This window comes from Engraulis encrasicolus, chromosome 22 (assembly GCF_034702125.1).
Source record: "Engraulis encrasicolus isolate BLACKSEA-1 chromosome 22, IST_EnEncr_1.0, whole genome shotgun sequence".
Taxonomy (NCBI): domain Eukaryota; kingdom Metazoa; phylum Chordata; class Actinopteri; order Clupeiformes; family Engraulidae; genus Engraulis; species Engraulis encrasicolus.
The window spans coordinates 14,683,058-14,698,239 of NC_085878.1; the positions used below are offsets into that span (position 1 = coordinate 14,683,058).

Sequence of the window (15,182 nt, forward strand, 5' to 3'; positions counted from 1 at the left end):
TTTTAATTACACAGATACATAGCGCAACACAGACAATAACCTGAATTAGAATGATTACAACTTCACATATCCAACATAGCGCACAGTTAGAGAGAAGGGAAATAGCAAAAAGAGGGGGGAGGAGAGCATGCAAGAAATAAATAAACGTAAAAATTATCCTGGCACGGTTCACTTTATCTAGAGAATGAGAACAGGACCTTCAAAATGGAAAATAAAACAAGCAGAGAATTAATCAAAACAAAAAATAAAATCAATTCCTTCAACACGCCCACCTTTTTTTCGTACAGAAACATTTCCCTTTTCTGTTATTCTGTATTGCACAATACATATATAATCCTACAAATATCAAACCAAGCCTTTTGTTTGAAGTATCTATATTAAATGTCCCTCTCCATCATGGCTTTTGGGAGACCAAGTGCTGTGCCCACCTTGCTAGCAACAGAGCGCTTTCATTTGTCTTTTTACAGTACAATCACACACTGAATGAATGAATGAATGAATGAATGAGCAATGTTGTTCCATTCATGAACTAACGCTGACATCCAAGTTGATACTAATGGTGGAAATACATATTGACCCCAAGTTGTCTTGTAATGTGTCTGTGATGTTTTACAATCCATTATTGAGCACCGTTATTACAGAGAGCCACTGACCTCTTGTGTGGTTTTATGCCAATGTCATCCTGTTTCTCTCTCACACACACACACGCACACATGCACACACATACACACACTAGTATTAAATATATAGGAAGAGCCCAGAACATCCTTTCGACTCCTGTTGTATTTACAAACTACTTACATGGCCAGCGTCCCAAGCAAATCATTACCCAAACAGCCGCAGCCTGCCTAACTGAAAGTACCCAACACACAAGAGAGAGAAGAATCACTTATGAGGCCTATTTGGTTCAGTTTTGGTCAAGAGGAAAAAAAATACATGGTCAAAAAGAATATTGAGTTTTCGTACCGCACACTTTTTTGTTTTGTTCAAATGTTGCCACAGTCAGACACGCAATAACACATCCCAGGGTGTGAAGGACATCCTCTATCATCAGTCTGAGGTTTTCTTTTTTTCTTTTAAAGCTCTTGAGGTTCAAGTAAAGTTGTAAATTGTAAGGTAAAATTCAAGAAAGGGACAGCTCTCCTGGGAGCAGGGTTTTGCTAAACACACACTTCCTCGACGTCAGTCTGACTGAGTAGGAGTTATAGTTTACTACTAAAACGTTCCTGTTATGTTATTCTTGATTTATGAGGACAAGCCTCTGGACGCCTTGAGTTGAACCTTGACCTTTGCAGAATGTATTGATATTTAGTGTTGTGCTTTCGATGTGTGTTTCTCGTTGATTTTAAGTATTGCAGACACTTTGGTTAATGATCATAGGGTCTCTCACTCAGTTTCAGGTAACACAAGGGTCTGCTTTCCCTCCCTACTCAAGTCTGAAGCCTTACAGAAGTACTTTGGTCTGTGCTTTAGAAATGACTTGGGTCACAACTGGGTCACACACAATTCTGAGGGTTGTGCACTCAATCTTCAGAACATGTCAAAATCAAAAGATGGCATTTTTTTTTGTCTTCAAACAATGGCATTTGGTTCAGTCATTCACACTGACATATTAAAGCCTGACACACAAGTACAACACATGCAGATCTTGCTGCTCGGTGACTAAAAATAGCTGACTCCAAAACATTTACAGTTTAGTTTCGACGCAGTACTGACTGTGCAACTCACAAACACAAGCACTCGCTCACACTCATTTGGAGATGTAAAGAAGACGTAATGACACCCTTGAAGTACTAGTGTTCCTCAGTCACACTCATGAGGTCTAAAAGTATGACTGGATGCATTTTGCGCGTCTGTCACTGTGGCAACATTTGTTTATCTTTTTGTACTCTGTACACTTTCCAGCCTCACTGGATTCCTTCTCCATGAACTGTTGGGCATTGGCAGTATAGGCAACGCAGACATCAGTCCGATATGTCAGGGAAACATCCAGAAGCTGGAGGGGAGTGGAACAATTGAAGAGGACACGAGAGGAGTTCTCTGTGAGTCGAAGCTAATTAGTTCAATCTGGTTTAAATACAAAATGCTTTTTTTCGAGACTGATGCAAGCAAGCTTATGCAAGAGCAGAATCATTCTCAGCATATCACATCTGACAGAATTCATATATTACTTTGATAATAATGACATACGAAAATAGATATGCTATGATAAATTAAATAACGATTGAAGTTTAAAAAATAAAAACAAGCTGACGAGGCTAACAAATGTGTCGGCGAATCTGTCCCCATAGTGCTTTGTTACAGCACAAAGATAAACAAAAACAAAGAAAGGTCGTTCAAGTTTGGTCCATTTCAGGAGGTACAGCGCGAAACAACAGATGGGACGAGAGGGTTTGTGGTAAATGCACAATCTGTATGTATGGAAGAAGGGCTCAGCCAACAGTGCCAGAAGATGTATGGATGTGATTAAAAAGCATTGGAAAAACTAGAATCACAATTTGTCTGGCTAAAAGAATATAGCAAAGGCTGCTCCCCACTTGAATGTACACTACATTGGCATGAGTAATGCACACTGCCGCTGCACTTAAAGTGAGAAGATCCCCATGGAAACGGTCTCTGGTTCTCTTTGCATCTGGGGCTGATGTGGAGGCCATGGCATATATGAGGGTGTGAGAGTTTGTATGTGTGTGTGTGTGTGTTTGTCTCAGAGCATATTTGGACCATAACTGGACTAGTGCAGTTCTATGATGGCCCAACGGGTGGCAATGTTTCTCAACTTCACCCTGGTGTCAATCAGTCTTCTCTGTGGCTCAGCCATCTGACAGTGAAGCGTCTAATCTTTGTGGCAATTACATGTAGCCCTTTGTTTTTACTATCCCATTTTTGTTTCCGTATCTCAAACATGAAGTGGCAACCTTAGTATATGCGGTAATGAGGGTAAAATGACACCTTCTACTTCGAACTTCGAAGAAAACCATCTTCTGGGTGGGCTACACACTTCTTGATGAAATTGCTCTCCTTTTCTCTACACAGGCATCTGCAAATATCCATGAATGTAATGGACACTTTGAAATCCGTAATTACTACTGTGTTGATGTTGAAACGGAACAAAACATAGCAAAGCAAACAAAATCAGAAACAGATGAAATGGAGAGAAATTCAATTCTAGTCTTTATACTTTAAAGGTTTTCTGTTATTTGGCAAACACATTTTTTGGACCTCTTCATTTTTTAAATACTATTTACATTCACATTAAGTTACGGTTGTTATTTTAAATATATTTATATGTATACTTTTTTTTCGTTATAAGTCACCCTAAGGGCAGTTTCTGAGGTTCCCTTCAGTAGCTGAATTCTCTTTTCCCATATATTGCACCTCTTGTTCTTTCTCACTGTCTAACAATGCAAGCAATATACCATTATCCTACTGCAGGATTTTCCTTTCTCATTGATATAGATACAACAAATTGAAGAATAGCTACAACACAGGATTCTCATCCTCAGAGACTCCAACCCCCCTCCCCCTCCTCCCTCTTTACGTGAACGGTCATTTCTGAACCCCAAAGGGAGAAGAAAAAAAACAAACAAACAAAACTTTCCCCCTCTTTCTGACTCGCACACCAGGACAGCAAAGGCAGACAAAGACATAGCGTAAAACAGAAAGGTATTATCTACAGGCAGGGGATTTTGATCCTTTCACAAATACATACTCGCTTGTTTCTGTCAACAAGGCAAAGCAGGTTTGACAGAAAGGGACATGGCGCACAGGGGCATTGCCAAGGGGAGATAGAGGGAGAGAAAGAGAGCGACAGAGAGACATAGCTAATAGAAAAAAAGAACCAAGTCTACACCACTTATGAGGCTCTTTGAAGTCTGTTTCTTGTCATGCTTTGGAAAAAATGTGGGAGAGCTGAGGGAAAAAAATGAAAAGAGAGAGAGAGAGACTCCAACGTTAACATCTCAGTCTTCACAGCGTTTAAAGAAAGAAACGGAACATGAAGAACAGAAGGCTTACTTCTTAGTGTACAATGCTCACACAGACAGACAGACAGACTCGTAGTTCATGTATCAGTCTTTTTTGGGGAGGGAGGGGTGGAGTATGGCTGGGCCAGTTCCAATGCCATTCTTTTTTTTCCAGACTTGGGGGGCCAAACATGTCTTTCTTTCCCCCCTCCCACACACACACACACACAATTTCACTGTCCCAGGCTGCTTGCTTTCACCTCGTGAATCCATCTCTCCAGCTCATTTTTTTTCTGCTTGTCCAAATAAGCATTCATGTGTGTAGGTGTGTGTGTGTGTGTGTGTGTGTTTGTGTGTGTGTAGACGTGTGTATGACCTCCGTGTCTCACTTTAGTGTCTGTCTATCCACTCTGAAGTCCTTTTTGTCCTCCATTGATGTGAATTCACATTATTTCAATCCCTTAGCAATGTACATTGTAGCTGCAGTGCATTTAGTCTGTAGGGTAGTGGGTAATGTCATTCGTCATTTCCTCCATCGTTTGTTTTTTTTGGAGAGTGCGTTTGAGTGGGTGTGTTCATATGTGGGAGTTTTGAGGGGTATTCGGTGTACCCCCGTCTCCCCCCTCATACACACACACAGCCTGCTTGCTCTTCACAGGGCTGGCATTGCTGAGGAAGTTTGAAGTAGTCGTTTTGTAGTTTGGTTACAAGGTGAGTGCTTCTCCTTAGTCGCTCAGTAACTTTGGCAGTGTCATAAAAATGTTTGGATTCTGTGTTTCTTTTTTTTTCTCCTCAAAAAATTCATTTGGGTTTCACATCAGTTTTAAGAGAGGTGAGTCCGGTGTATAGGTTTTCTTGGCTCGCTAGCAAGGTAGTTAACAGGTTTTTTTTTCTTTATAAGGTTTTTTGTTATTATTATTATTATTTATTTATTATTTATTATTATCATTGATATTACTATTATTATTTATAATGATTTTTGGACTGTCTTATTAAAGCCAAAGAACATATCTGTGAACGGGTGAACATTTCAGCTGTATACTTAAAAGGGTGGTGGAGAAGAGGGAGTGGGGTAGGGAGGTTGTAATGGGGGCGGGAAGGGGGTGGGGTGGGGTAGCCTGTCCTGTTCTGTCAGGTCCCACAGACTGGAGCCGGACACAAACCAGAGGGTGCCTGTTGCCTATGGTCTATAACGCCTACTACAACCCTGAAGGCTGTCTCTTCACTTTGGGGGGTGGCTGAGGTGAGGCCGGGGGGATTTGGAGTCCTCGGTTTAAGTGTTTATGTTTCATGGGGGGGGGGGAGTGGGGTGGGGGGGTCCTAAATCCATTCTCTGTTCTGTCTCAGATCGGTGAAGGAGACAAGGAAGAGCATGGTGGTCTCAGGGTTTAACCACACAGCCACCAACTCAACCAGCACCCTCCATCCACCCACTCATCATCCCCTGCCCTACGTAGAACACCCACCCCATCACCCACAGCCTTCCAGGGGGGTTGGGGCTGCCGAGGCTGCGAAGGAGGCTGGCAAAAGCCAGGCCTTGATGCCGAGCTCTCAGTGCTGTTTTGGTGCCAACTGGGCTGACAGTGTTTGCACACTGTTATTTGTTAAAAGGACCTAACCCAATTTATAAAAGGGAAACACATTCCATTTATAGGCATTTAGGGAACACGTTCAGTGTGTCTTGGCAGCACCGACGGTATTATTCATAATAATATGAACGCAGACCCCAGCCAGGGAGCAGGCTAAACAGGCAGGACCCCAGTCATGTTCGCTGTGTGTTTGTGAATTTGGTGTACGAGTTTCTCATCATGGTGTGTGTAGGTATGCATCTAGCCTTGCTTCAAGAGAGAGAGTGAGAAAGAGAGAGATGTGTTTTCTTCTTCTTCTTCCTTATCCTTGCGTTGCAGTTTGTTTTTTCCTTTCCTACCATAATTTCAAGTCCACAAAAAAAGAAATGCCTTTTCCTTAGGTAGCTAAGTAACCATTGGTCACAGTTCGCCTTTTTTCCTTTTCTTTTCATCACAGCACTTCGAGGTGCAGTTCACACGCACACAACCAAACACACAAGAAAAAAAAAACACCCACATAAAAATCTTTGTTTTGTCGAGATCGAGAGAGATATTTCATCAAGGTCAGGGCGTGCGGGCAAGGAACAGATGCCATCGCGAGAGACTCTTCCTCTTCGCGGTTGGCTTTGGATAGAAGATAGGGGGCGCTGTTCTGTTCAGCAGCAGTGGAGGCAGGGGCGTAGCTGCATCTGAAGCTGGAGGTGTTGGCTTAACGTGGTGACTGGTGGTGGTAGCGGTGGGGGTGGTGACGAGGATGGCGAAGGCCTCCGAGCGTCGGCCAGTCAGCGTGAGGACGAGTCCAGCAGAGCAGGCGTGGCCGGGGTGGTGGAGCGGGACGCGCTGCTGGAGCTCGATCCAGCGTCCTTAGGGCTCCCTCCGCCCGCGGGTCCCCCCAGCGACAGTGGCCCTCCCGGGGGCGTGCTCTCCGAGTGCGAGGGCGGCACGTTGGAGGAGGAGGAGGACGTGGAGGTGGTGGAGGAGGGGGTGCCCACGGGGACGCCGCCCCCACCGGGGAGGCCCTGCAGGCCCTGGCCGCACACGTGGTGGTGCTTCTCCCAGTCCTTGTGCTGGCAGAAGGAGCCGCAGTAGCGCGCCGTGTTGCAGCCGCTACATGTCTCGCTCGCCTTGCGCCCGCAGTTCCAGCAACTCTGAGAGACGGAAAGGGGAGAGAGGGAGGGGGAGAGGAAGAGAAAGACAGGATTCAGTATGAATATTTAACAGTCACAAAAATGAAATGAATTGATAGAAACATAATCTGAAAAGTTAACAGTGAGTAGTCGATGAGCAACTTTATCAATGAGTGAGTAAATGAATGAAGTTTTGACTCTAGACGCTAGAATTTATGATTATGATTTATGATTCTAGAAAAAAGAAATGTATTTGCAGCGACTGAGCAGTAAAACATTTGAGCAAATTAATTCATTAGCAGTGTAAAAAAAACTTCAAAGCGAGATGAATGTGCGCATGAGGCCCATTAGTCAAAAACAAAACTGAGTGGGCAAATTAATGGCTGAAAGCAACGAAATCAAACCCAAAGTGTATGCAGTGTCGTCTGAGTGGCTGTGTAAGGATAAGCATTAGAATGGGTGATGGGGGGTTGGGGGGTGGATTACGGGATCATAATCCAGAGGAGAGGAAGAGTGGAGGGTTCTGGGGTGGTGGGTAATGAATGTCATGGAGCATAAAGTAAAGACAGAATTCTATAATAACTAAGAACTCTGAAAGCGAGTGTTTTCATGTCAACCAGGTATCAACCATAATACCAGGGTATTATTGACCCAAAAAAAAATATGTTCATCCCTAATTTGAATTAGCCTTATATTTGACATGCCTAAGTGGACCCCTTGAAAAAAGAGATGATTCATCTCAAGGGCCTATCGTTAATAAAATTGAAATTGAAATTGAAGTGTAAATGTACTGTAAATGCACTCAAATGGGGAAGAGGGAGTGTGATGGCAGCTGGGTTAGGGTGTGGGGGGAGGGAGAGGTAGCAAGGGAGAGAGGGAGTGGCGGTGTCCAGCCTGGGTGCTGCTACTGAGAGTCAGAGAGGCGTGTGACAGAGCTGAGGCTATTTTGAGTGGAGGTGTGTGGAGTGTGGGCTGTTCGCTCCATGTTCAAGTGGGCCGCCTGGCCTGCACGGCAGCTGGCTGTGGAGTGGAGTGGAGTGGAGGGAGGATGGAGGGGACCAGGGTTGCTGACAGCTTAGGCTGGCCCCAGGACAAAGACATCTGAAAGGGCCCCACTCCCAATACATACAATGTATTGAGGATCCAATTCTGGGTCCCCTTTCTCCCTGGGCCCGGAACAAGACAGCCGTCAGCCGTGTGTCCCCCCCTGTCGGCTTCCCTGAGGGGAACAGCGGCTGCATGGGGGTGTTTGATATGGTTAAGGGCGTCACAGAGTCTGTGTGTGTGTGTGTGTGTAGTACGGATATAAATACAGTATATCAGTTGATAAGAGCATGACTTCAAGTGTGTAAGAAGGAAAGCGGACTTAAGAGTACACTTGAGGTCCTGTGTCTTTTTCTGATTCGATTTTCAACCCGCCTACATTGGTTCGATGACAGTGAAAGAGTGTGTGTGTGTGTGTGTGTGTGTGTGTGTGTGTGTGTGTGTGTGTGTGTGTGTGTGTGTGTGTGTGTGTGTGTGTGTGTGTGTGTGTGTGTGCGTTTGTGATACATACCGTATTGGTACTAACGTTAAAGCTTTGTGAGAGAGAATAGAGCTAGACATAGGATGAAAATAAGTTGATGGTCTTCTGTCATACTGTGCATGATGACATCCGCACAACAGGAGATGCCTGCAACTGCTGTCCAAGCTACAGTGTGTGTGTGTGTGTGTGTGTGTGTGTGTGTGTGTGTGTGTGTGTGTGTGTGTGTGTGTGTGTGTGTGTGTGTGTGTGTGTGTGTGTGTGTGTGTGTGTGTGTGTGTCTGTGCACCTCTGTGTGTGTCTTTACCTCGCTGGAGTCCTCCTGCTGGTTGATGACGGTCAGCGCGTCCTCGGAGGCCTGCCTCTTGGCCTCGGCAAGCGCCCTCTCCATCTTGGAGCGCTCGGCGGAGATCATCTCGTGAGCCTTGCGCTCGGCATCCGACACCGCCTTCTGCAGCTCAGACATGGCCTGCCGCTTCACCTCGTTCACTGCCTCCTCTATTAGAGACAAGGAAAAAGAGGAAGAAAGGAGGGAATAAAGATAGAGAAGAGAGAAGGGAAGAAAGAGAGAGAGAGAGAAAGAGACAAGCAAGGGGTGTAGAAGGAGGGATAAAAAGGGAGAGACAGGGTCGGTTAGCATCCATGTCGTGTCCCCCACATTCCTTTTCCCTCCATCATACGTTATTGACGCCCCCTAAGCTCCCCCGCCTGTTTTCATCTGAGCAAACAGATGTACATCATCCAAGATTTAAACTATTTCGTCTGAAAAAAAGAAGGCACGGGGTCTTTCAATAATTCACGTCACACGCCAGGCAGCTAACAGCCTCGCCTTCACCGCCACCCAGCACAATTTACAGCGGCAGATGTCGAGAAAAGATTTTTTTTGTGTTTCGCGTGCATGCTTATTAGTCCCAGCATTTGGCGACTTTTGTTATTATTTGCCATGATTAAATGAGTGCGAGTTAACGACTTTGCTGTACAAAGGGACCAGGATGTGGTTAGCTGGAAGGCGATGACTTATCTCTCCCCCGCTTTTTTTGGGCGCCTTCCCTTTCATCCCTTTTTTGTGCTCCACAAACGCCACTTTATGAGTGAGAGCCAGGCGAGTGGTTTTTGGGACAGGCAGGTGTGTGGACGGCCTAAAATAGCTTTTTTTCCACCGGAGTACTGTAGGGCCCAGTCATTAAGGGCCACAATAGGACATTATAGTCATAATTGCTCTCCGATTTTGGGTGTGAGTATTTGTCATGTGTTGCAGTTGGGTAGTTCTCTCTGGTGGGTAAATGTAGCCGATGTGATGAATCTCTGTCAGTGTAATTGGTGCAGCGGGCCCTAAATATGAGTGATTTGATGAAACCACTGGAATTGAAAGAGGAAAATTAAACGTGATGGATTTTTTTCCTCCATCAGACACACACACACACACACACACACACACACACACACACACACACACACACACACACACACACACACACACACACACACACACACACAGATCAAAGATATCCTCCGTTCTATCAAATGCCTTCTCTTCTTCTTTATTACTACCATTTATTAAATGATAAATATTGCAGTTCTCTGTCTGTCCTCAGCCCCCATCGTCTTTATGGAGACAGGTAGTCTACGATCAGAGACTGTTTACATCGTGTTTACTTTTCTATGCAAATGTGACAGACAGGCAATATAAATAACGTGCACGAACAATGCGTGACTCACTCGACTGAAAGCTAAATGTTGATATATGCTCGTGTACGTATATGTATATCTTTCCGCCATGCACCCCTGTGTGTACATAATGTCAGTTGTGTGTGTATATGTGTATGTGTGAGAGAGAAAATGTGCAGGCTCTGGGTGAATATGTCTTTGTCTATATATTTCCAACACCCTAGCTCTCTTTCTCTCCCTCCCGTCTGTCGGGTTAGTTAGTATTCCGTCCCACCTCTCCATTCCTCCTGCGCGCCTCCCCCACTTTCATCCCTAAGCCTGTGTGCTCTACCTTCCTCCTTCATCCCATTTTCTCTCTCCTCTTTTCTTCTTCCCCTCTGTTTTTTTTCTTTGCAGTATTTTTTTTTCACTCTCACTATCTATGCATGCTTTGGCCATTCAATTATCAACCTCTGTGCGTGCGCCATTAAGATTTGCAAATTTAATTAATTTTTATCAAGGAGACTCAGGACCAGATGCTGGGGCAATTAGTGCTTAATGGAAAACACGGTGCGGGCAATATTAACGTTTTAATTCCACCGAGACCTGGCAGGTTTCAAAGTTTCTCTGTCTGTCTGTCTGCCAGTCTGTTTGGGATTCCTGCCGCCTTTATTCTCTCTAAGCCTTCGCAGTTTGTTTGTTCCTTCCTTTTATTTTCACCAGACAGTTTTATTCTCTCTTTTTTAAATGGATTGATTTTTAAAAAATCTTACCATGGAATCAAATAAACTGTTTCACCATCTTTAAATTGGAATTGGCTCCTTTGCTACATTTATACCAATGCTAAAATATGCGCTAACAAATATACAGTAAGCATATAGTTAAGACAGCGTACAATGCTGCTATATTCAGATTAAGTTCTTTCCACACACAATTAAGCAAAGCAGCATCGTCACACACCTAAACATTTCATTTTTCTGTTATCAAGTTTTTCCTGGTTTTTATTTAGCTTTTTTGCCAAGTCTGGGGGCTTTTCTACTCACCCTGTTTGTTTTGGAGTTGCTTTAGTGCTGGGGAGATCGGGATGCTGGGGGCACCTGTGTGAAAGATAACTGCAGTTAAAAGGGAAGAAGGAGGGCTGAAAACGCAGTGAAAATGCAGCATTTATTTATTGTACGTCTCACAGAAAACAGCAGCATTCAAAGATCCCCCGTCCCCAATTGGACGGAACCATGACCAACCCAATTCCAATTCAGTTCAGTTCAGTTCAGCCCAGCGCGGTACAGCCACCATCTTTATTTTGACAGGCAGAAATGCATTGATAGATGGTCCTGCCCAGTCTCCAGGCTGTACGGGTGAAGTAGAGGTGGCTTGCTTATCTACCGTGCTAAGCTACCAACTGCCGCCCTTCTGCGCTTCAGCTGACGGTGGTTGAATGTATGCCAAAGACGCCAGCCGGCACCTTATGTGAAGGGGATTGAAAGGCTATGTGAACTGGGTGATCAGCCGCTTATACTTTCAAATCCCTCTATCTCTACCTCCTCCTCCTCCTCTTCCTCCCCCTTCATTCCTCTCTCCATCCTCTCTCTCTCTCTCTCTCTCTCTCTCTCTCTCTCTCTCTCTCTCTCTCTCTCTCTCTCTCTCTCTCTCTCTCTATCTCTATCTCTCGTTCCACTTATTCCTTTCCTCTAGCAGGTGGAGGTGTTAATCTGTCTCTCCACCTATGCTGCTGTGCCCAGGGTTTCATTATTTTACTGCATTTTCACCACAGTTGTTGATTTTTTTTTATTATTTTTTTTGGTCTTTCTTCCCTCTTCCCCTTTTTTTCTCCTCCCCTCCCCTTTTTGCAACTGCAGTTACCTTTCATGGTGATGACAGATGGGAAGCACTTAGCCCTAATGACAGATAGGGGGGGCCCCTTCAGCAATCCCTCACCTTACGTAACCACGGTGACAGAGAGCCCTATCTGTGCGCTAGAGTGACAGCCATTGGCATTCCTGACAGTCTGGCTGCTCTTTCGACCAGCTGACAGAGGACCGTTGGAGCTCCACTCCAGGCCAGTGTACAAAAGCTCTCTAATGCCATTGCCAAGGTAGTTTCCACTGTCACAATACATGACAATTTTATACGGTGGAAAAGATTAAGTTGCCAACTCCACTAATATTGCTGTCAGCATTTATTTAGTGATGTTTCGGGGCTCTGGCAAATAATCAGGCAGGATAAATGGCTGAAGTCCAAAATATAAATCATTGATGGGAGAATATGACTGATGATTGTGGCTTTATCTGTTTTAATCAAGTGAAGACATGTCCTCGCGTTTCAGCACCAGGTCTTTAGACAAGGAGATGCAGATCTTGGCTTCAGACCTAAGCATACAGTGCATGATCAGTCAACATGGTTGGCATAACGGCTCTCATCATTTGATATCTGTCATGTCTTATATCTATGTGCTAGGCTCAGTGGTTTAGTGGGGATGATGTCATGTCATGTCATATGATGTCATGTGATCATTGGAGGTTGATAAGAGCAGCACACATGGGTCTGAACTGGAGGTGCAAAGCCCTGCAGACCAGACCAGGCCAGGTGGTGGTGGTGGTGGTGGTGGTGGTGGAGGTGGTGCTGCTGACAGCTGTGGTGCTCTTACCAGCCTTCCTCCAGATCTCCTCTGGAAGATACCCCGAAGGCGGCCGGTGGAGGAAGTCCCGGTGGATCTCTGAGAAAGGGTGAAGAGAGAGAGAGAGAGATGGGTCGATAGAGAGGACGTGGAGGGAGGAGAGACATGAACGTTAAAATGGCTCATTTATCCACAGGCAAGAGTTTGTTTAATTCAGCCAAATTTAGCTAGATGATTACACACATTGCAAACATACACTATCATCTTCAGTATAATGGTTGTGCCAAGCATGAGAAAAGTTTGATTAGATAACACACACACACATACTAAACATTTTCAACGTTACTCTGTGACACACACACTTATAGGGGCATGCAACTCTCTCTCTCACACACACACACACACACACACACACACACACACACACACACACACACACACACACACACACACACACACACACACACACACACACACACACACACACACACACACACACACACACACACACAAACACACAAACACACAAACACACAGTTCCGGCTCCGCTGTTGTGATAAGAGAACGAGGCCTGATGCCGCCATGCTCACCACAGGCTCCAGCATGCTTCCCTATCTCTCGCCTTTCTCTCTCTCTCGCACTAAATTACATGAACCAGCTCCCGATACCGGACGATAACTCTGGCACTCTTACGAAGTGCACGGCGTATGTGTGTGCATGTGTAGATATGTGTGTATGTTGTTTGTGCGCTTGCGTGCGCATGTGTATGTGTGCGGGGTTAGAGGGGGCAGTCACACAGGTGAATTCACAACAAGACGAGACACAACGCAGTATGGTGCAGCATGCAGCTAGCAGAGGACATATATACTGTATGTGAGTGATTCTACGATTTCCCTACGCTTTTGGCAAAAGCAAAATGTCAATTATCAGTATTTTTTTTCAACTAAATGACCTAGATGTTTACATAGTGTATATATTTAAGTTTCCAAACAAACAAATTGCCAAGCTTAATCTTAAATCATTTGATAAATACTCTAATGAAAGCGAACATTTGCTTAATTATTTTGTCAACAGTGTTATGGACAAATACTATGTCATTTCAAACATATATATAAAAATACTACAGAGTTGAAACAATATATGTTTGAAAGTGCTTATGTCCCTTAGCAGTAATGTTGTCATTAATCTGTGCAACTGATATAGAAAATGTGATTGTTGAGCTTCATAAGTAGGATTTTATGAGTCACTGTGATACAGACTGACACATTTTTCATCATAAATCCCTGTAACGTCTGATTTGAATATAGTCACCCTCCTTACACAAGACTTCCTTCTCCAGAGATAATCCCTAGTGTATGTTCATAGGATTTTTCCAACACATAAGGGATCAATAGCACAAAAACACTTTCAAAACAGTCAACGGTGTAACTCAACTGTGTTACGGTCAACAGTGCAGGGGAACAAGTCGGCACTTTTTTAGGAGAAAAAAACAGAGCAGACAAACCCATCTCCATAGAACACAAATTATTTTGTTTGTTTGTCTGTCAATATGGATGTAAATTGGCAAAAACATACTCCTCCTCAACTGTCATCAGTGTTGCCAGATTGGGCTAGTTCCCGCCCAATTGGGCTGCTTAGGATGGCCGTGTGCGGGTAAAAATGGCATCTATCAGAAAAACCTTCCCACTGCCATATAAATCAATAGAATTGGGCGGGTTTTTAGGGCGGATTTTGATTATTTTTTGGGCTGGAAATCATCAGCCTCATCTGGCAACCCTGACTGTCATACTTAATTGTAACACCATTGACGGTAACACCGTTGACATTTCAGCCATTTTTATGGTGTTGTGCTAACTGAGGACCTCAGAAGTTCCACCACAACACCTTAATCAATTCATGTATCTGTATGCTTTATCTGTGTTTTTCTACATGTGATTTCTAATTCAGATTCTTATGAATATGTTGATAACACTGTTGACAGGCAATTTTCCCGCTATGAGAACATGAAAAAGAATGGATTAAATTATGGAAGGATGGAGCTCAAAATTTACCAAAAAGTCTTCCCGTATCCTGCCAAAGAGGTTATGACATCACGTGATGTTATTCGTATGGCCTAAGACCAAACCATTACTGATTTATGGAGGAGGTTTCAGACCGTGACACGGTTAACACAGTTTTCGTGGACACACACAAAATGGCAAATTTCATGTATAATGGAAAGGACAGTGGTCTTTCTGACAGTTTTGTCATATTGTGATGATTACTGTGAATCAACATTTGCAATCGTCTTGGGCAAAACAAGTTTCTTTACATGCTAATATGAAGACTGAATCTGACATTTGGAAAACAGGACGGCATGAAAACGCCCAAAACCAGTATTAAATATTCATTCTTGCTGAGGGAAATAATGCTATGTCTACACTTTCTGTATTATATGAAAGATAAATGTTTTCTAATGTCCAAAACATCATTGGATGCAGTTAATAGTTAATGGAATTGCCAAATAAAATCCACGGACTTAAAAGTGTAGGCGAATTAGAGAATCACTCATGTACTGTACGTGCACGTAGCAAAAAGGTGATAGCAATGTGTGTGTGTGTGTGTGTGTGTATGCCACGCATGTGTCTGTGGAAATTAGTGGCAGGCAGGGTGTGTGGGGAGAGAGAAGACCAGGTGTCTACATAGTATACAGGCTGTACGACTGGGACTGTTTATTTTTTCTGGTGCGTAAAACAAAAAGTA

At 44.0% G+C, this 15,182-nt stretch overlaps 1 protein-coding gene across 4 annotated transcripts in view; it reads right to left on the reverse strand.

Annotated features, from left to right (window-relative positions):
- Window positions 1-13: 13 nt before the first annotated feature.
- Window positions 14-15,182, reverse strand: part of cbfa2t3 (CBFA2/RUNX1 partner transcriptional co-repressor 3) — a 78,597-nt gene continuing 63,428 nt past the window's right edge. For 3 of the 4 annotated variants that reach the window (XM_063188708.1, XM_063188706.1, XM_063188709.1), the window contains exons 9-12: window positions 12,471-12,539; window positions 10,870-10,923; window positions 8,487-8,677; window positions 14-6,678 (exon numbers count right to left, since the gene is read on the reverse strand). In XM_063188708.1, the coding sequence (XP_063044778.1) occupies window positions 6,313-6,678; window positions 8,487-8,677; window positions 10,870-10,923; window positions 12,471-12,539 (680 nt within the window). In that variant the 3' untranslated portion in view covers window positions 14-6,312. The remainder of the gene's footprint in view (window positions 6,679-8,486; window positions 8,678-10,869; window positions 10,924-12,470; window positions 12,540-15,182) is intronic. The other variant, XM_063188707.1, reaches the window with a different exon arrangement.